At 38.5% G+C, this 20,633-nt stretch overlaps 2 protein-coding genes and 1 pseudogene across 2 annotated transcripts; 1 reads left to right on the top strand and 2 right to left on the bottom strand.

Annotated features, from left to right (window-relative positions):
* Positions 1 to 108: 108 nt before the first annotated feature.
* On the top strand, positions 109 to 12,271 carry LOC129733329 (WD repeat-containing protein 75). Its single transcript, XM_055695126.1, has 5 exons — positions 109 to 364; positions 418 to 2,738; positions 2,803 to 2,963; positions 3,027 to 3,230; positions 11,826 to 12,271. The coding sequence occupies exons 1-5, from the start codon at positions 210 to 212 to the stop codon at positions 12,204 to 12,206; spliced, it is 3,222 nt and encodes a 1,073-aa protein (XP_055551101.1). The 5' UTR covers positions 109 to 209; the 3' UTR covers positions 12,207 to 12,271.
* LOC129733332 (uncharacterized) lies at positions 3,306 to 10,981 on the bottom strand. Its single transcript, XM_055695130.1, has 2 exons — positions 10,127 to 10,981; positions 3,306 to 3,994 (listed from the first exon to the last, which is right to left on the bottom strand). The coding sequence occupies exons 1-2, from the start codon at positions 10,244 to 10,246 to the stop codon at positions 3,866 to 3,868; spliced, it is 249 nt and encodes an 82-aa protein (XP_055551105.1). The 5' UTR covers positions 10,247 to 10,981; the 3' UTR covers positions 3,306 to 3,865.
* LOC129728148 (uncharacterized) lies at positions 12,186 to 19,622 on the bottom strand (annotated as a pseudogene).
* Between the last annotated feature and the right edge of the window lie 1,011 nt (positions 19,623 to 20,633).

Raw genomic sequence — 20,633 nt, 5'->3', positions numbered from 1 at the left:
GAAATATTACAATTTACAAAATTTATCCACCGCGTTGAGCCATTGGAGCTTTTGACGCGTGAAAGCTCTTTTTGACATTGCTGCTTCATAACCTCTATAAGCGGTCGCGTGCTTGTGTTTTTATTTACATGTCCGCGAAGCACACGGTCAGATCGCAGTGGAACTTTGTGCAGCGTGTGAATCGAACTCGCATGTGAAATTATATTAAAATGTGCATAGAGAGTGTGGAAACAGTGAAAACCAGTGTTATGAGTCAATCGGTAGCGAAAGAAAGTCACCAACAAGACGGCGATGGACTGCGGGTTCGGCGAATCGCCGGTGGGTGCATGATTAACCATGCTCCGTTGTTTGCCCCAGATGGAGAGTATGTCATTCAGGATAACATTAAACTTTGAAATCACATAAATTCCATTTTAGTGTAATTTACATCATTTGGAATAAACTGGTTCGGGCGTTCAGTGTGACAACCGGTGAAGTGGTTAGGGACTTTGAAGGAACGGGAGAGGAAATCGTTGGTATTCTGTTCGACAGAAACAACCGAAAGTTCTTGTATGGATGCACGTGCGATGGTCAAATTCTTGGCTGGAACACGGATTCCGGTGTTCTTCATAGCAGGAAAGATATTCTGGTTGGCACCCGATTGAACGTAGATCATTTCAGTGTATTGTACGACGAGAATGACTTGGCCCTGTTCCTGATTAGTGGACACACTAACAAGCGGTTGGTTTTGACCTACTGCCCAACTAAACAGAAGGTACAAAACAGTACGCCCATTACCACGGAGGATTATAAAACGCAATTGAAGTTTGCTCCAGGAGGGGATCGATTGAATTACTTTGCCTTTATCACAGATAGCCTGTGGCACTGGGCCACCATCAAGCCGATGATAAAAACTGTAACTCGCAAGCATTGTAATGATGTACCTCCAAGAGTACTGAATTGTCACCCAACAGAAGATATTGTAGCTATTGGAGATGAAATTGGCAGGGTGATATTGTACAAAAATTTCTTAAAGACGAAATCAGCCGTACCAGAAACTTATCATTGGCACCATAATCCAGTTTTGTCGGTTAGATTTTCTCACACAGGAACGCATTTTTATTCCGGAGGGTCCGAGCGAGTATTGGTTAAATGGACTGTCGGCAAACAAGACAATCGAGAAATGTTGCCTCGGCTGACCGATTCGGTAGTTCAGATTGCGGTCGCACCGGAGAACGTTAGAGTGGCTCTGTGTACGGCTGATAATGGAATTCAAATTTTGAACGCATTGCAAAAGCAAACGGCGGTTGTACAGAGTTTTTCTAGGATTTCCGATGATTTCACCGGGCAGAGACCTTTTCCCATAGGGATAAAAGTTAATCCAAGAACCCAAACGATGATCCTCAATGGTAGGACCGGATGTATACAGTTTTTTTCTACCTATAGTAGAAGTTTGCTCTATACGCTTGACATTACTTTGCGAAATTACAACACACTAGAGCAGAAAAATGTTATTTTCAATACTGTTGTCAGCAAAGTTGCAGTGAATGCCCACTGGTTAGCCTCAGCGGAAACCTGGAACGATAACTGCTATTCATCAGAAACAAGATTGAAATTCTGGAAGTACGACGAATCTGCACAGAATTATGTGCTGAACACCAACATTGAAAATGTTCATCAAGGCGGTGAATTGGAGGGATTAGAATTTTCCAACTCATCGAAAGAACGAGAAGTGTTTAGTGCCACCGCGGGTAAAGATAAATGCATTAAAGTATGGTCGGTGGACGAGATAGAAATAACCGGAGGTGGCGAAAAACTAGTTTGGGTTTGCATAGGTCGAGTGGATTACAAAGGTCTCCCAGTTCGATCTGTATCTTTCTCACAGGATGGGTCACTTTTTGCTGGAGGATTCGGAAACTCCCTCTGCGTTTGGAATGCAGAAACACTGCGGCTAAAATGTGTTCTCTCCGCCCCTGCTGGGCAAGACGGTGGCGTAAATCGTGCCATAATATCTGTCCCGTCGCAAAATTCAACGGTAAGCAAGGAACACTATGCGGAGCAGCGATCGAAAGTAATTAAACAAATTTTGCAAGTGCTTGATAGTAAAGATGCATCGGGTTTGTTCCAAAAAGTTGTACCCCAGAAAGCCAGACGGGTGCTTAACGATTCCACTGAACAGGTTGAAAGTTTATTACATCTAGAAAAGAAATATGTTTTCCCAAGGATCAAACTTCAAAACGAACTTTCACTGTTGCAGAAAGCGGAACTCTTCTATCGGCTACGCATTCAGTGCCGAACAACTGAGAGTATGCACGAAAAATTCACCGAAAAACTGGCCAAAGCGAAACGTGTTTCTGCACAAGCCGAGCAACGACTCCAGGCGGTTATTGATAAGCTTTGCTCGGACGTTAAATTTCGCTCTAAAAGAAAACTGCACTGTTATCAGCAGAGGAAAGTCCTTTCTCCAACACTAGCACAATGTACCAGCGTGTTTACGAGTAGCAAGAATAAATCCAAAAAATATACCTTCCTCTACAACGGCAACAAACAGCCTCCGCTTAAGGCTGTAGCACAAATTCATCATGTTCTCTTCTGTCACGGAGAGTACTCCCACCTGGTAGTGATATGCACCGAGAACCGGTTACTCGTGTGGAATCTGTTGAACCTCCGAATTCAAGTAACCGTTAATCTAACCGTTGAATCGATAGTCATCGATTCGTTCACCAATTTGATTGCTGCCTTTACAATGGATAAAGAATGTAAGTTTTATTTTGTTTGGCTTTCGAAAAGAAGCGATATAATCATCATTCTGCTACGTTTCAGTGTACATATTTTTACCAAACATCCCGATGCCTCTGTATCATCGAAAAAACTTACCTCCAGTGTACGGTGCTGCATGGATCCCGCGAAGATATCCGAAATCGCAGTCTCTTAATGTTAATTGGCAAGCAATTTCGCATCTTTACTTCCTCAACCAGGATCAGGTACTAAACATTCGTCATAGACTCAAAGTTGGTTTCTATATGCATCGTTTCTTCCTATTACAGGAACTGCTTCATCTGGTATCGGACAGCGATGAGGAATCGCAAGGTCCAGTGATCTATATGACGGACATGCTCGGCAAAGGGCTGCCGAATACACCGTTCGCAGCAATGCTAGCGAAACAGACCTCCTCCGAGGGCAAACAAATGGCGTTACAGAATAATGTTACCAGTGCCATTGGTGTACCCGGAAAAAGCAGCATCAAAGAGGTAAGTCCAAACTTTTATATTCAATTTTGTTTTTTAGAGGGACATGAGGTGATATTGCTTGTGATAAAAAAATGGTTTTATTTTTTTACAGTAACTACGCAAGCAATAGTTGTTCATAATTTAAAATAAAAACAGTCACAGCTTTTAAGCATAATCGTGGTTTCGCCTATTTTTGATACATATAAAGGCATAATATATTGTGTGATAGTCTGATCTTTGGTTGTGCCTGACGTGCAAGTTAAGTTGGATAGGTAAATTGGAATGCCAGCTTAAAAACTCTTTTTTTTTACATTAAACTCAACCAAGTTTTCTTCCAACTTTTCTAATCTTTCCTCTCTTCCTGATGATAGAAATAACGTCTACTGTTGAATATAGGCTAAAACATATGGTTGTATTATTTTATGATCCATCAACCTCTTGGTCACTGACTATGTTTGGTTTATAATCACACTTGCTTCTGCTTGGGTTCGATGAATGCATCGGTAGGAAGTACATTGACACTGCTTCATAATTATTTAGGGCTTTAGTCCTATCGTCGAACCATAATAGAAATCTGAAAGTACCCCCAGGCTCTCGTTATTCGATGGTGGGACACCTGGTTGTTGCCGCCGCCAGCTTTCATCGGCAGCTCCAAATCAGATCATGTCGTTCGGCCGGCGCAGCATGTGCAGGCGATAATTACGACAGCGTCTCATCAGGTGAATATCATGCTTGAAATATCGCAAGCAGTGCCACTGGGGAATTTCCCGCATTGATTGTGCCGCCTGTTGGAAAACATAAATATAGGATCGCATTAGTGAACAAGCTCAGCACCAAAAACTTGCTTCAATAACGTACATCATGTGAATTGTCTGGCAAAAAGGATATCATACGTGAGCCTTATTCTGTAAAACAGTACTATCGGAAATACCTAGAAGCTTCAACACAGATTTTCAATCAAGATTGACTTAATTCCGCCGTACGCACTTGTCGGCCCTTCAACCCCACGCAGTTATGAGAAAAAAAAAACCGTGTATCAAATTTCCGCCTGTAAGGGGTATGTGCCCTATGGCGTGACTCCTCATGCAAATGAATCCCATTTATTATTTGATGTGCTATTTTAGCCTTCTTTATCGCCGTACCAAATAATGACGTTGTTTTCGTCGGGTTATTTTCTGTCCCTTATCGATGTTTCCACAGCGACCTCAACCGGGTAACGAATCATGCTGGCCATGAACCTGATCGTAAGTAACGGTGCTTTGTTTTTCTGGCCCATTTGGATCCCAGCTAGGCTGTGTTTGTGTTTATGTTGATTTCACTTTTCTTCTCTGATTTGTTTTCTTACGAAACTTTACAAGAAATATAAAAATAATAAATGGAATCCTAAATGAGTTTATAGCAGGCATTTTTTTAAAAGCTTTACCGGCAATTTTTGTTAAATTGAAGTTTAAATTTAACGAAATTATTTTCTGACTATTTTTTTCCTTAATCATATATTAGATATCAATTTTAACTTTCCTTAGTATTTGTCATAATACAGAAAAAAATCGAAATCACTTTTGCTAAAATTCTGCTTCCAAAGCAAACTTTATCCTGATAAACAGGTGGCGAAAACCTGAAAAATCTGGGTACTTATTTTTGAATCAGGGAGTTGCAAGGAAAATGAACAAACCACCCAGTAAAAAATTTGACCGAAAAGTATTTTTTTAAACGGTTCACAACGGCGCCAGAAGGGATTTTTAGTGTAAAAGACTAATGTGGGGCTTCTATTGTGTGGTTTCATATCTGATAAAATACTTTATCATTGAAATTTAAAAGTTGCGTTGCGTATTCTGCGTACTGAGTGCTAATAATTATCAATCTTTAAATTCAGGGAAGTTAGGAAAAATTACAGAATTTATTTTGAAATTAGTTCAAATTCTTTTGTTTATTTAGTAACTAGAAGAATTAATGGAGGGGACTTGAATCGTTTTACCCCTTACATCCTCAACGGGGTGCCCGAGTACCTAATATTGAAATTCTTGTATGTTTAACAATTTTCATCCGATTTCGATTGTTTCAACACCAAAACATTCAGTAACTTTTCTACTTTGAAATCGGTGTCAATGGTGCTCCGGGAGAATTTTCTCATTGCCGAGAATCCAGTTGTTTCGGAATACGTTCCGAAGCTGAGAAATTTTATGAATATTTGAACATAATCTTACAATTATTTTATTGGTTAAAAGTTCATACAATTACTTCAACAGGCCATTTTTATGGTTTTGGGTGCTATGGTGATACCCTCAAAATGGTCCTTCCGGAACAGTTTCCACCGGGACTTTTAGTGGCCATAAAAACAATTAAATAATTAAACGTCACATACCATCCAATATGGGTATTTTCAGAACCAGGATGCTATCTAAAAACCGGAAAACGTCCCCCCGATGCCATTTTGGATTCAAAAAAGGCTACTTCCGGTATCGGGGAGAGCCAAAATTGGCCGAATACCATCAAATATGGGTGTTTCCGGAATCGGGATGATGTCCCGAGACACAACGCCAGACCGCAGTTTGAAATGTAAGATGGTGACTTCCGGTTTCTGGAGTAGAATTTTGGCCTAATACTATCCAATAAGGGTATTGCCGGAATCGGGATGATGCCTGTAGTTGATTTCCGCACTCTGGGCATCATCGCGATTCCTGAAGTACCAATATTTGGTGGTATTCAACAAATGTTGGTTCTCTTCTAGAAACCGATATTCAAAATGGTTAATTATGACGTTTTCAGGTATCTCGACATCATCCCGATTCCGAAAGTACCTATATGGATCAATTGTAATTGGAGTAATAATATTGCCAGTATTCATAAAATTCCTCAGTTTCGGAACACATTCCCAGAAAACCGGATTTCCGGGAATGAGACAATTCTTTCGAGGCTTCGTTGATACTTATTCCAAAGTGAATAAGTTGCTGCATCTTTTGGTGCTAAAATTATCCAAATAAGAATTTCAATTTCTGGGTACCTGGGTACCCCGTAAGGCATGTAAAGGTGTTTTTTTTTCGTCGAGCACATAACGGTTAAATAAGTTTACGCAATTTTTAACGGGATAAAAGAATTTTGGCGGATTTCATAATTCATGTGGATGTTCCAAGAACGGTCACGCGGTATGTTTTATTAATTTTTCTCTTTCAAATCGTTAATTCACTATGAATTCAGCTAAATGTTCACAAATAAATTCACTGATTTTATCTCTTTTTTTCTGATCTTCATCTTGACTTTCACATTTGAATAAAAGGAGAATAATAACACTATCCAAATATTTTTCCGGGTAATCGTCAAATATTTGACTATTGGTCAAAGAGTATACTAGAGCTTTCAGATATAACAGATATAAATCTGCTGATGGCGCCATCTACTGACAAAGAGCAAGAACCTAATTGCGACACATTCATTTTTGTTGAAAATATCTCCTTTTTCCTTGTTAAAAAAACTTCGTGATATAGTTATACGACAAATCATAAGCACCTGCTAGAATATTTTTAGACGAACTAGGGTTTTTTTTTCAAAAAGCTTAATGACGTAGTTTCATTTACGGATGTTCCCTACGTATAAGCTAGCTGAGTCCCCTATCTTGCTCGGAATTTAATATTAGCTCCAGTTGTGGTGGAAGTCAAAAATTAATTCAAAAATTGAATTGCGTTGCAAGGTATGTTGAGAATCATGAAAGAGAACGATTTTTACTCTCAGCAAATAATTACACTGGATTCGTTTTTTGCGCGATTGATGCGTCCGCACAAAAAAAGGAATGACGTAAAAAAGTCGCGTAATTTTTAACAAATCGTGTAAAAAAGATCGCGTCGTTCTGATAAAATTATTCGTCACGTGTAAACAAATCGTGTATAATAAAATCACGTAAAAAACAATTGCGTAAAAAAAGAATTCAGTGTACGCGAAAAATCCTTTTTCATCTCTCTGTTAGCTTCTCTTCGTCCCAAAACTATGTTTTTATCATTTCAATTTCAACTCTCTTTCTCTGTTAGTCGCTTTTACTTCCCTATTTCTTTTCCTTTCTTGTCTCTTTTTCGATTTTATTCATCTCTCTCTCTCTCTCTCTTTCTTGTTATCTCTCTTCTAACGTATGCATTGAAAAAAGAACTAAAATTTCCGATTTTTCATGGGTTTAGTTACGCACACTCTGACGAAACTACCCATTCAGCATCAATCGTAGTAACCCATGAGAAGGCAGAAAAAAATCAACAGCTCCATCAGTCGAACAACAACAAACAATATCGCACGCTAGCCTGGAGGGCTAAGAGCGGTCTCGATCAACTAGATTAGTTGAAAGAATTCGTTTTCGAATTTCTTTCGGCACACTTTGCTTGTTGTAGGATAAGTACAACGATACACCGTGCCCCAGTGCTGAGTTGAGAAAATTTCCAGCTCGAAAATATCCTCGACCTGATCGAACCACGGGGACCACTATCTTCTATCAGTCGAACTCTAACCGTTATGGCGAAAACAATGAAGCTACTTCATTTAGAAGTGTGCGCGTTCTAAAACCGGTACTCCGCCACGTCGAAAACAGAAATCGTGCGGCCCGTTGTAGACGATAGGTGTGCTCGTTGTGGCATCTACAACATCTTGGCACTATTGGACAACAATCAGAGCATCGTCGGCTGAGCGACAAGAAGCTTCAAAGGATGCTGATGAGGAGACCAACGGAAAAATGGCTACATCGCTGCGTGCACTTGGCCGGGATGTCCGTGCAACCGGTCAAACAGTGAAAAAGTACCTGGCGAATATGGACATAAATGTCAGAAAGCGGTAGTCCCGTCCACTGGTCTCGGAGTTGCAGGCAATGACACATCGGCAGCGGCTGAATAAGATGGTCAAGTCGATTTTCCCGGCGAATCGTGACGTGGCGGTGGTGATGGACGACCTATCGAGAATTTCTGGAAAAACCTGGAGTGTAAAACCTACTCCAACAATTTTGTCGCGAAAACTGAGAAGAAATTGATAAAAAAGAAAGAACTCAAAAACATGCCTGAAGCTTTTAAGGTGAAACGGTGTTGAAGCTCGCTTCATCGCCGCAAATATAAAATAGCGTTTTCCCAGGTGACGCATTAACTATTACCGAGTCTTGTGTCTTTGAAAATCCGAAGTGGTTGCTTGAAGTCGGCCATTTTTGGATTGAACACCGTTTCGCCTTAACAGCTTTTTAGTTATCGGTAGACGCCTTCTTGAATTTGAAAATGGCATCAGAACTATTTCAAGATTTCGGTTCTAGAAACTAGATACATCAACATTGTTTTGCACAGAGTTGCACAAACTAGAAGTCGCGAATTTATTTTAAAATGATGTCAACATAGGTACAAAAGTATTTGAGCATTATTCTCAAATTTACCCAGCAGTAAATCATCAACTTGAATTAAAAAATAGTGTCGAACATCGATAATTGGCCTTTCCACGTCAACTCGATTAGGAAAAGATGCATATTGCATAAAATCGATTTTCGCAGTTTTCTAGAAACCGGAAGTCGCTAATGACATCAGACAACAATTTCCGGTATCCAAGCATCATTCTGGTTCCAGAAATACCACTTTTTGGGGGATTGATGAATGTTTTCCACAGTTTCATACTACTTCACAGAAACCGGAAGTCACCATCTTGGATTTGAAAAGCACATCAGACATTATGCTCCGGTCTCCGGAAATCAACTCCTGGCCTCCAGACATGACCAAGGGCCTAAAAGTCATCGAATTACTTCAAAAAGCTCCCCCGATGCACAAAAAATCTTGAATTTTGACCCCTTCTTCTTCAGGGGTTGTATCTTCCCCTTTTAAATATGTCTATGACCACCCCCTTTGTAAAAGGAACTCGTATGCCAAGTATGGTGGAATTCGGAACAGGCATTCAAGAGTTAAGCTGAAACATACATACAAACATGCATACAAAACTTGTCTTGATAGATTTTAAGTGATGATGCAGATTAGCAAAATGTAAACATCACGGTTTTATGGATTTATTTTCAAATCAATCAATTTATTATCCATCTATTCTTTACATACGATAAAACTCATTTCTGAGCTGTTTGTTATTTGAAAAATTTTCGACGTTGATTTATTTGATCCAATAACAATGCAGTTTTTTTCAGTGGGGACTCTTGGTGATTATGGTAGACATTAAATATGAAAAAAATTCTATCTCCACAATAGAAAAATCTCCTTGAAAATTTGTTTCTGTAAAATTTCCAAGGAATCCAAGAAAAAAAATCATACAGAACAACTACAGCGATTTTGAGTATAATCGGAGCAACAATATATTTGGATAGGACTATTTTGAATGGAACTCGAAACATGGCATTTTATGAATTTACACTAATCTCGCAAGTTTTTTCGTTATTTTGCAGAGGATTTTTGGTTTTCAAAATTTCAGATAAGTATCGAAAACACACAAAAACATCCTAAAGGTCACATATTTAAGGTAGATGTTGAAAGTATGAGAAATAGAAGTTGCTGACATTAGGATGTTGAATGGTTTTCAAAGTTCTACAATAAAGTTATATACCTATAAGAGATTGTGCATTGTAAGATACAACGTTCAGTCGTTGTTGACAGAACTGGAAGGACGAAAGAAACTCAAGCGTTTCACCGGTTTACCATTACTTCCCTCATATAACCGATCGTAGAGTTGACATTTGTCATGTTTTGTCGAAATCACAGTTTTTGTTACCATGGTAACAAATGAAATCAAACAATGAAACATCAATAACAGCAACAATAACCATATTATTCCACTATCACAGTGTGCTCATTGTTGTAGTTCAAGCGCAAAAAAAATCATACAGATAAGCTGTATGTACAAACCTGACAGTCAATATACCAGACAATACCACACGGCATACAAAACATCCCGACTGACTAAAGTTGATACATTACCACTTCCGGGTTGCTGAAAATCAAACTGTCCACTACCTCGGGATTGACGGGCCAGCAGCGGACTGTTCCAAAACAGCACAGTGCCAGGACCAGCGCTAGCAGCAGTCCCACGGCTTGCATTTCGTAACGGCACCCACTGTTGGGATAATTGGTTTTACAATCCGAGCCTAGCTTGCGGCGAATTTAGCACACAACAACAACAGTTCCGTACACTCTCTGAGGTTTAACTTTCTAGTTCAAGTGTATGTTGTTAGCCACTTGCCGATCGGAGTACTACTCAAGTCCTGCGAATAAAGTCAAGTGCTCCTCGGACGCGATGTAGTACAACACACTCACACCCCCTGCTTATGCTTCCCAGTTTCGGTGGTAAATCGTGTCACGGCGCGCACGACTCGAATTTTATTTTCCCGCTATAGGTATAGCTGTGTATGGAGACACTTAACCTCTTTGGTGATTCAATAAGGAAACACACGGCCCCTGGAGGGCTTCTGTTCTACGCTCTGGTTGTTGCCACTGTAGAAAGGATTCGCGCTCGTCGTACGCCTTTTATACTTTCTTGCGAGCAGTGGGCGGCACTTTGAAAGTAATAAACTTTGTTGATGAAACTTTCACCTTCGCGCGAACCGCGCGAGATAGCCGCTTAGTCGCCGGACGAATCTTCTCGGTGGCCTCGGCTATTTTTTGCTAGACCTTATCACTTGATTAATTGGTACCACTGTTGTTCAACGATGCGACCTTCAAGTGTTCATCTGCATCCGCGTATGTTCATCTGTTCACTAGTGCTGGAACTACAGAACGATTCGGTTCCTCTTTCGTTCACAAACCGTTTTCGATTGGCTGATAAAGCTCACCGCGAAAATCTTTTATACGCATTATCATGCAAGCTAGCTGGAGCATATACCGGGCTGGTGGCTATATCGGGTTAAAACCGCCATTCCCCCGGCATGCGAAGGAAGTGCAAACGTTCCGCAAGTTGACGACAGCTCTGTGAACGCGGCCTCTGTTATGCTGTTTCGCAGAAGGAACTTATGTGAGCAGAAGCGATTTGTGTTCGCACGCAAGAGGCCCGCCGAACTGTTCGTTGTTGGTTGCACATGTTGCACCAATCATTTGCAGATGTGGCGCCGTGAGTACCTATTATTGATTGATCGGCAAGACGAGCGGTTTTGTTTGTCTATTTTCGTCGCTAGGATCTGTAATCACCTGCAGACTTGCTAATACAAACCATCGTTTTTTTTTTTTCACTTGAAAAAGGTCTTTGTCGTAGGGGGTATTACATAAAACAGGATTTTGGAAGGCATTCTGTCAGATTGGAGGTACTTCATTGTCTAACTTATTTTTAAATATATTTGAACTAAACTTTTTTGCGGTAAAAGTGCGAATCTCACAATGTAAATGTTTTAATAAATATCCAAACATTTTCAAGTGTGCCATCAGATTGTATAGGTTCGTTGCCAATCAGTGGCGCAACAGTTCCACAATCTGCACCGATAACAGAAACTAAGAAAGACCGTGTGACTAGGACCTACGATTATACCTCACGCTTGCTAGCATTTACTACGTGCTCGCTTGCAATGATTAACAACAGCGGGAAAGCTTCCTTTGCGAATGGGACATTCGCAACAGCAGTACCATCAATTTGTCACTTGCAGATCTCTATCGTTCACTTTTCTTATGTATATCTCCTCCTTGTTCACAGATTGCCGCCTCCTCCGCTCATGCAATGGCTCCTATCAGTCTGCTGTGTAAAGATTTTCTCAAATCACTACTGATACTGGAGGACCGGAGACGAATTAGCAAAACAAATGCTACCACTGGAACATCGGTAACTGCCTATACTGGCACGCAGGGCCATGCTGGCGATGACGAAGACGACGACGACGACGATGGCCCTGATAGCGACGTTGACAGTGAATTGAGTCAAGCAGCAGCAGTGAAAGCCAAAATCGCCATCAGAAAAGCCACCCAAGAATCCGTTGAACGAGCCAAACTGAAAAAACTGAGTCACACGGAACAGATTGATCGGGATTCGAAGCTGAGAAAACTGCTCAAGGAGGAGAACATTCAAATAGAATTTTAATCGTAAGTTAAAATGTCACTTTCGTTGCTCTAGATTTATTATACATTTACTTCATTTACTTTAAATGGGAAACTTAATCTGATAGTATTGAAAGAATCCTCCAAAAGTGGCAGTGGAATTCGTTTTTATGATAGTTTGAAAGTATCAATGAAATTTTCAATCACATCAACAATTCTGGTTCGATAGCTAAGCACCTCATCGAATACGGTCAAAATTCAATCAATTTTCAATCGTCCACTGAACTGCTTGTAGCATTCGGTGGATGAAAAAATGTTTTCCAATAAATCTTTCGGTAGAAGAGTGGTGTGGTTGATGATAAAGTTATCGATTGCCGCTGCCCGCGAATAGTACTGACATGAGGCCCGAAACTCGTCTTGTGTTAAATGTGTTTCAATATCCAACCCGTGGCGGTGCAGTTCCGCTCGTAGCGACTGATAGTAGTACCCTGCAGAAAACTGTAGTTCTTTCTTCGGAATCCCGTGGTCGTTGTTAGCGTTATAAGCATGTTAAAATCATATGCCGGTGGCACGTAGCGCGATAGTTGATAATCAACCAATAGACATTCCAATGGTCTACCCGACTCGGAATAGCGAAACATAATGTTATTGTTCCAGAGATCTCCGTGGCTAAAAACATTTCGATAGGTTTGGGACGTCTTCACAAGTTCATAGATTTCTCGCATACATCTCGGAATGGACTTAATCAATGCATCCTTTCGCTGGGCATTCTTCTCCCAACGACTGACAATCGAATAAAAAGTTTCTATAACAGCTTCCAATTCAGCAACCCGTGGGTTATTTTCCTCCAAAATCCAAGCGTTCTCATCAAGTAATCCGGGGAATTGGATCTTCAAATTTTCATTTAACTGCGCTTCCAAAGCAAAACTGGCTGCATGAAGTCTTGCTAGCGTCCGGAGAGCCTGCTCGAGATGCACTAAGTCTAACAAACCGTTGCTGTGTTCCAATACGCGAAAGCCTTCGAGCTTAACATTTCTGAATATAATCAAGTGATTGTTTTTCTGAAACAATGCCTCCGGACAAAATCTACCGAAGATAGTTAGACGAGGTATCAGCTGCTGAAAAAGTTGTGCCTCTTTGGCGAACGCTTTTGTTTCTTCCAAATATTTAGCTAGCGGTGGCAATCTGGTCGGTAACGTTTTAACGAAAAGTGTCACTTCTTGCTGATTGTTTCGATCTTCTTCATCGTGAAGTAAGAGTACTGTGAAGGAAAGCTTGTAATGGTCCCCCAAATAGCCAGAGCGTTGTTCCGCCAGACTGGTGACAGCTGTCGAAATAAATTTCGCACAATTAGATGCTTGTCGTTGGAGGTGAGTTCTAGTGGATTTGCCATTATGACGGTTAGCTTCGATAACACTGCTGAACTACTACTGGAGTAGATATCTGCACCCAGCAGATGCGCGCGTAATTTAATTTATGATGATTGTATATCACATGATCCGACAGGTTTATGAGAGTAGAGCTTGCTAGTATATTGCAGGGCAGATTTAATCCATTTTTTTGAAAAGCCATCTATACATATATCCTCCGACATGTGCATCTATTAGGACCGTTCAATTTGTTTTAAGCTATCTGTGGTAAAACAAATTGTTTCTGGATTTATAGATGTCAACATTTTTAGATTCTGCTGGATTATGGTTAATATTTTTTTATAAAAAAATGGTTTTTGCTGAATAAATTGTACTTTTTTCCTACTTTACTCGGTCTCTATAGATGTGAAAGGCATACAAAAAAATCTAGATTAGATTAACCCAGTGCCCAGTGCCTCCTTTAGACGGTATTCAGTTGAACCTCTAAAAAGCTTCAAAAAGAACTTATAAAATATTTATAAACCTTCATGGGGATTTTTTCGAAGTCCGTCTAAAAATTAATTTGGGCACTAGAGGGTTAAAACAACTGAAAGACAAATTTCAAATGCTTAGAAATTTGCGGAACGGATTTTCGTCAAAAACAATACAAGAGTATAGTTCAATAAATCTTATTTTTCAAACATTTTTTTATTGTAAAGCGCTTAAAACTCATTGCGCTTGTCCCAAGCTGTGAAGTGTGTATCTTTGAAACACACTAGGGACCGTCCACATTGCATATGGACACAAAAATCGTCATTTTAGACCCCCACGTCACCCCTCAAGGACAAACGTGGACATTTACCTTACTCCCCCCCCCCTCTATGTCCACGTGGATATTTTTTTAACAACGAAAAGTCGAAAAATGTTTATTTCTGTGGTTTTATTTGGTGATCAAACAAAACAATGCCAGCAAAAGAATAACAAAAATAATTTTAAATCAGCCCAAAACCACCTAGACCATTAAAGCCATACATGAAAAGAATCCTATCAAAATTCATCCTAAGAGAGCCGAGAAATGTACCAAACAAACAGAGAAGGGATGCAAACATTTTTATATACAATTCAAAGGAAACCGAACAAAATATATTCACAATTTATTACAAAAGACGAGGCGAGCGGTGAGTTACTCGGCTGACCAATTTTGGTATTACAGATGGCGAGTCAGCTGGATTTTGGACGAGTAGCTCGTCAAAAAAGATGAGGCGAGCGGTGAGTTACTCGGCTGACCAATTTTGGTATTACAGATGGCGAGTCAGCTGGATTTTGGACGAGTAGCTCGTCTGTCAATCAGCTGTCAGCAGCCAAGTTTCACTCGCATTCCCTAATAAAACATTTCACTCGCCTTGTCTTCTAGAGACGGGCTTATGCTTTGAATGATTGAAAACACTTTTAAACGCCAGAAAAAGCAACACAATAGATTTTAAAATCCACTCTAAAAAGATTTTGATTTTCGAAATGTTTGTAAACTGCTTGAAAAACTAAAATCCAAAAACAAAACGATTTTAATATGGCAGAAAGCCATATTCTGTAGAAGCTAGAAAGATAGTCTTTTTTTGCAAGGTAGTCAAATTAAAAAAAAACGCGAAAACAATTGACCAAGAAAATAAAAATTAATAATTAAAATTTCAGGAAAACAGGTAAATTAAAAAAAACTGGGAAACCCAAACAAATTGGACTCAAATTTATCTTACGTCAGGAAAAGACCGAAAAATACTAGGGGTCTTCACATCGAGCTCGTATACGAATACCCAGCCGTAAACTGTGTATCTTCCATTACTCGTCAATGGAGGTGAGTATTTTTACGGCTGGGTATTTGTTTACGAGCTCGACATGAATACCCATACTATCGAAAATTTATCACGAAATTAACGTCAGAAAACTTTAAACCGTCTCTTAAAAGAGAACATGCCAAAGTTTACACTGGAAAAACATCCCTGAGAGGCAAAAGAAGTCGAGAAGAAAATAATACTGAATATAACTTCAAGTGACTAAAAAAACTTTTAGGAGAACAAAGCCAAAAATTGTAAAAACGTATTTTAAGGTGAGAAAAAATTGAAAATGAAAGCAATTTTTATTAAAAAAAAAACATCTAAATGTAGTCTAAAAAACGAAAATTACTTTTAAAACAGTTGAGACCAAAAACGAAAATATTGATGAAGAATAAAATTTACATGTAGTTAACAAATGGAAGTCGATTGCCTGTTTCAAAAAGGCTTAAAAAGCATGAAAATAAAATCATCTCGAAAATATCTCCAACTTTTAGAAGTCAGAACGGTCTGAAATGTTAAAAATTCTGCCAAAATGCTTAGAATCATAAAACAGCGGAGAGACCGCAACAGAAATAAATTCCAAATTAACCAAAAAGGGCTGTGAAATGTTTCGCAGGTAATGAGACACAGAAGAACGAAATCCTTAAGAAAATGGATAAAGGAAATTAGGTATTCCGAATTAATTTAAAATGCTTAGAAACGATCCTGAAATGCAAGAAAAAAACGAGACCTAAGAAATTTATCTAAAATTCAGTTGATATTAATAAATTATTTCTATAGAGCGGAAAAGGTCAAAAATAAAATGATTTAAATTCAGCCAAATGGTTGAGAAATAGCAGCGTTCTGGAAGAAAAGGGCAAAGCAGAAAATGATTCCAAGCGAAAAGTGGATAGATGGGTTAAACCAAAGGCAAAAAATATTCCAAATCGAGCTCAGTTGGAAGTGCCCCAAAGACCTCTGCTAACGAAAGAAAATGATTGAAAAAAGAAAGTTATCTTAGAAGCCAAATTTATTACAAATACAGCTGGCAACGACTCTAAAATTAGAACAGCTGAGAATTTTTTATTGTAGACCAATTTTTTTTTGCAGATTCCATTTTTTTGGAAAAATATCGTGTCCACGTGTACATTATCATTAACCCCTCTTCCCCCTCCCTACCGTGGACAAGTCCATGCTCAGTGGTGGGCACCATTCCGCTAATTCGCTAATTAGCGACGCCAAAATTCAGTTAGCGATTTAGCGATTTCGCTAATTTTTGAGCTGGTTAGCGAAACTGTTAGCGTTGTTAAAATTTTGACCTTCGAAACGCTAATCGCTAATTCGCTAAATTTTGTAAAGAAGCGACAATAGAAATATTTAGAAAAACTGTGAATTGCTGATGGCGTACGTAAATTGCTTCGAAAGATGAACATACTTTAATGCGAATGTTACTTTTGTCAGTTTTTTACCCTAGAATGGAGTTCCAGTCATCGTACAAGCCACAGAAGCATTTTGAAGAACAAGCACACGGTCTAGATTGAATTTTCGGCACACCAAGAACTTTGGTAAATTGCAATGCGCTTTAAATTATGACAACTTTGGTTCTACTTTTTCGATTCAGGTAATTATTGAATTTTTAAGAAAACATTCCTAAGAGTATCTATTTTCAATGCAAGCTAATTACTTTTGTTATTCTTGTTGTACAAAATCAAATATGAATACCGTTTCGTGAACCTCTTACTGTAAATAGCTTTAAAAAGTAATTGTTTTCGTTTGTTTAACCAAAAAACATCAAAGTGGTCCAAATCTTACAAAACACGAGCAATAAATGTAGCGATATGACTATTTACATATTAAAAAGTTAGCGATTAGCGATTAGCTAAAGTTCCGCTAATGTGGGTTTAGCGATTAGCGATTATCGAGCTAAATTTTCCGGTTAGCGAATTAGCGATTAGCGTCGCTAAATTTTCGATTAGCGGTGCCCACCACTGTCCATGCTGCAGCAGTATTGCTAGTAAAATTCAATGATGAGCCGTTCGTCGAACATTCAATCAGTTTGAGATAAATAACTTTGTCCACAAGCATCGTAGCGCCTTACGGTCCAAGAGTTTTTCCCAGGAAAATTTTCTACAAATATCATGTATCGAAATATTTTTAGGAGCCAACTGGACATCTCTGGAGAATAATTTTTGAAAAGTGGATTTTCCCATATAAAATCGTATGAAAACTTCAAAAATCGGACGCAGAAATATAGTTCCACCGATCGATCTAAAAAGTTACACGGTTGTTATAGGACCCATAAGAAACACGAAGAGTGCGTGGGAGCTAGAATGTATTTTTTGTCCCACCCTAATGTATATGTTAGCTCCCCCTCTCCTCTTCAAGCCAGTTTTTTTTTGTTTCGTTTATGCATGCCTAGTTCTGTTCAAAATGGCGTCGAAACCAGAAGCATTCCGCAAGCGCACAACAATTCTGGCAAATAGTTCACAGTTAACCATTTTTAAAGAGAAAATCTTCCAGTTTCTATTGTATATAATTTCTTGCATACCTCAACTATAATCCGCCAGAAAGGTAGTGGAAGAACGGCTAAAGTAGCAGACAGAAAAGGGCTTTTTTAGCTGAATCATAGTTCAAGTTTAGTTGTTTGGATATCAGACAAAATTTATACCAGAACGAACGTTTGAACAAAATTATGATTCCATTTCTTTCAAAACACCATACCGATGAAAAGTATGTGTTTTGGTTAGATAATATCATCACATTACGTCAAAAAAAATGAAAAACGTTTCTGAACAACCACTTGACTCCATTTGTACCGAAGATTTCTTTGGGACTTCCAGTTTCTTCGGTGCAAAAATATCTGAAGATCAACAAATTGTGAACAGTTGATTGGTAGGATCAAGAGATGCATTCGAAAAGCTTCTTCCGGCATCATAAGAAAACTTCGTCGGAAGGCGGTAACGGACCTTTCTCAAATGTTCAATATTTTTTGTTAGTTCACAATAAATGCATCTTCATGAGAAATTATTAAGTTTTTCTTTAAGTTCATCCACATTTTTTCGACAGCAGTAGTGTAAAATTCCAAATTTTTAGTTGTCATCAGTTGAAAACTTCGTTCGAGTCATGCAAGATAGTTGCACGCTATCAAAAACTGACGAATGTGCGTGTCCTTTGTTTTAATCAATTTTGAGTATAGTATTCGTTTCTCCCTCCTAGGTTCAAATGTTACTCTTGAACATTGTTCCTTAAGGGGATATATACCTTTTTGGCCGAGAAAAATGAGGGAAGTTTTAATTTATTTTTTAGTGCATAGCACAATTTTCATCGCATCAAAGTGATATAGTTTTGAAAGTACAGTTTATCAACAACAAAAAATACGTTTGATTTTGAGATATAACAATTATTACTGGAGTAATGGCCGTTTCCCCGAAACGCTTTTTTTTTTTTGCAGAGGCTTGCGGTGATCCTGATAGTGACTCAGCGGGTCAACTGAAATAAAAAAACTCATATTATTTCATTATTTTGGAGTGTGCCGTGTCCTTGAACGATCGCTTTTATGAGTATTTTGATGTCAGTGCTAAAGGGGACGTTTTTTTTTTTCAAAGAATACACGTTTTGAGCGCTAAAAATTGAATTGAAATTTTTTTTGCGGCAAAATGCAACTGTATGTTTCAAAAAGCGACTTTGACACCCCCCAGCCAACAATTTGGTCCGTATATTTCAGTTGTTGTTGAGATATAAGCACCCTTGTATAATCTGATAAGGTTGTATATAACGTTCTATATGAGCTTATAAGTACCAAAGTGGAGGCAATATACGTACCAAAACGGTTCGCGCAGTTTAAGATATACAACTTTTTGTTTCATTTTTTACAATTCTATAACAATTACCTTTTGCATAAAATCTGAGGCATGAACAACTCTGTTTGCTACTTTGTACAATTTTCTATTGCCATAATTTAAGCATACATACAATTCCGTTTTACCGGTATTATGATTCTACTACGATGCTCTACGAACTAAAACGCAGCAGTGTGTTACCTGTACTGTGAATAAGTTTTGTATTATATACAACCTAAATTTTCCAAACAATAAAAAACATAAAATTGTGTAGCAAAAATTTCATTTATATTTTTTTTTTCAATGACAAGTCGCGTATCATTTATTTAGTACAGTCTTTGGTATGCATTAATTATTACAGTTAGATGCGGCATTTTTCATTATTATATATTAAAAGGCTGTACTCAGCCTCGAAACCCCCAACGTTCCGATCACTGCTCCTATTCTCTATCCTCAGAGTCATCTTACGATGCTACGTGTCATCGAATTTTATCTAGTACTGTTGAACGCCCTAAATCGTATGAGCCTGTAAACCGTATATAATGTCACTTATTGTCTTCAATGTTGACCCAAATCTATTTATAGATTCTGGTGCAACATGTAACTCAATATTGCCTCATATACGACCTTCTTTTCAAATGTTAAGCGATTCAAGCAATTGCAATCAATAAACATTAAAAAATCTCAAGGCTCAAAAAATCATCAAGGTGTTGCCCATGTTTTTGTTCAACCCAACAATATGTGCCCTTTTTTTTGATGAATTTTCATTCAGGCAAAACTGCGTTCGTGTTTAATACTCAATTCTTAAAACCTTTCCGGAACTAGATTTTAAAAACCAGAGTTGCTGAAAGGAACATTTTAATTTGGATTTAACCCTCTAGTGCCCAGTGCCGCCTCCAGACGGTCTTCGGTTGAACCTCTAAAAAGCTTCAATCAATACTTGAAACATGTTTATAACAATTCATGGTGATTTTTTCGAAGTCCGTCTGAAAATTGACTTGGGCACTAGAGGGTTAATTCGACATAAAAATGGTATCATTCTTCACTACTCAACTATTTCGTGGTTCATAATAGACGATTTTAACTGTCACGAAAAAGTAAATTGTATAAAATTTATTATGCAATCCTCTTACAACTGCTATAGGAGCTTTCAAGGAATATCAACGTCAACGTGGATCACATAAATTAGAGATCCAACAATTTTGCACTGTAATTAAGCTTAGCATTGTAGACAACTCTACTGCGATGAAACCTGATTTTTTGTGTGCATTTTTACGAGGAACAATATGCAGTCATATATCACGGACTGTACGACCCATATATGATGAAAAATGAATTGAACTGATTATAACATTAACTTTATACAATTTCAATTATAACTGGATGTTTATACGATTTTGTATTGCCATTTATATACGATTTCTGGTTATCTGGGCCCCTTCCCGCTGATTGTCAGCCACAGCAGCACCTTCTT

The sequence above is a fragment of the Wyeomyia smithii genome, chromosome 3 (genome assembly GCF_029784165.1).
Source record: "Wyeomyia smithii strain HCP4-BCI-WySm-NY-G18 chromosome 3, ASM2978416v1, whole genome shotgun sequence".
Taxonomy (NCBI): Eukaryota; Metazoa; Arthropoda; class Insecta; order Diptera; family Culicidae; genus Wyeomyia; species Wyeomyia smithii.
This window is presented reverse-complemented; position numbering and strand designations above follow the sequence as displayed.

Bases quoted from the DNA above. Each gene is read 5' to 3' on its own strand.
- LOC129733329 (XM_055695126.1), top strand. From the start codon at position 210: ATGTGCATAGAGAGTGTGGAAACAGTGAAAACCAGTGTTATGAGTCAA. The intron at 365-417 runs GTATGTCATTCA...ATTCCATTTTAG, and splicing joins TTGTTTGCCCCAGATGGAGA to TGTAATTTACATCATTTGGA. The intron at 2,964-3,026 runs GTACTAAACATT...TTCCTATTACAG, and splicing joins ACTTCCTCAACCAGGATCAG to GAACTGCTTCATCTGGTATC.
- LOC129733332 (XM_055695130.1), bottom strand. From the start codon at position 10,246: ATGCAAGCCGTGGGACTGCTGCTAGCGCTGGTCCTGGCACTGTGCTGT. The intron at 3,995-10,126 runs GTAATGTATCAA...GTTTTCCAACAG, and splicing joins TTTTCAGCAACCCGGAAGTG to GCGGCACAATCAATGCGGGA.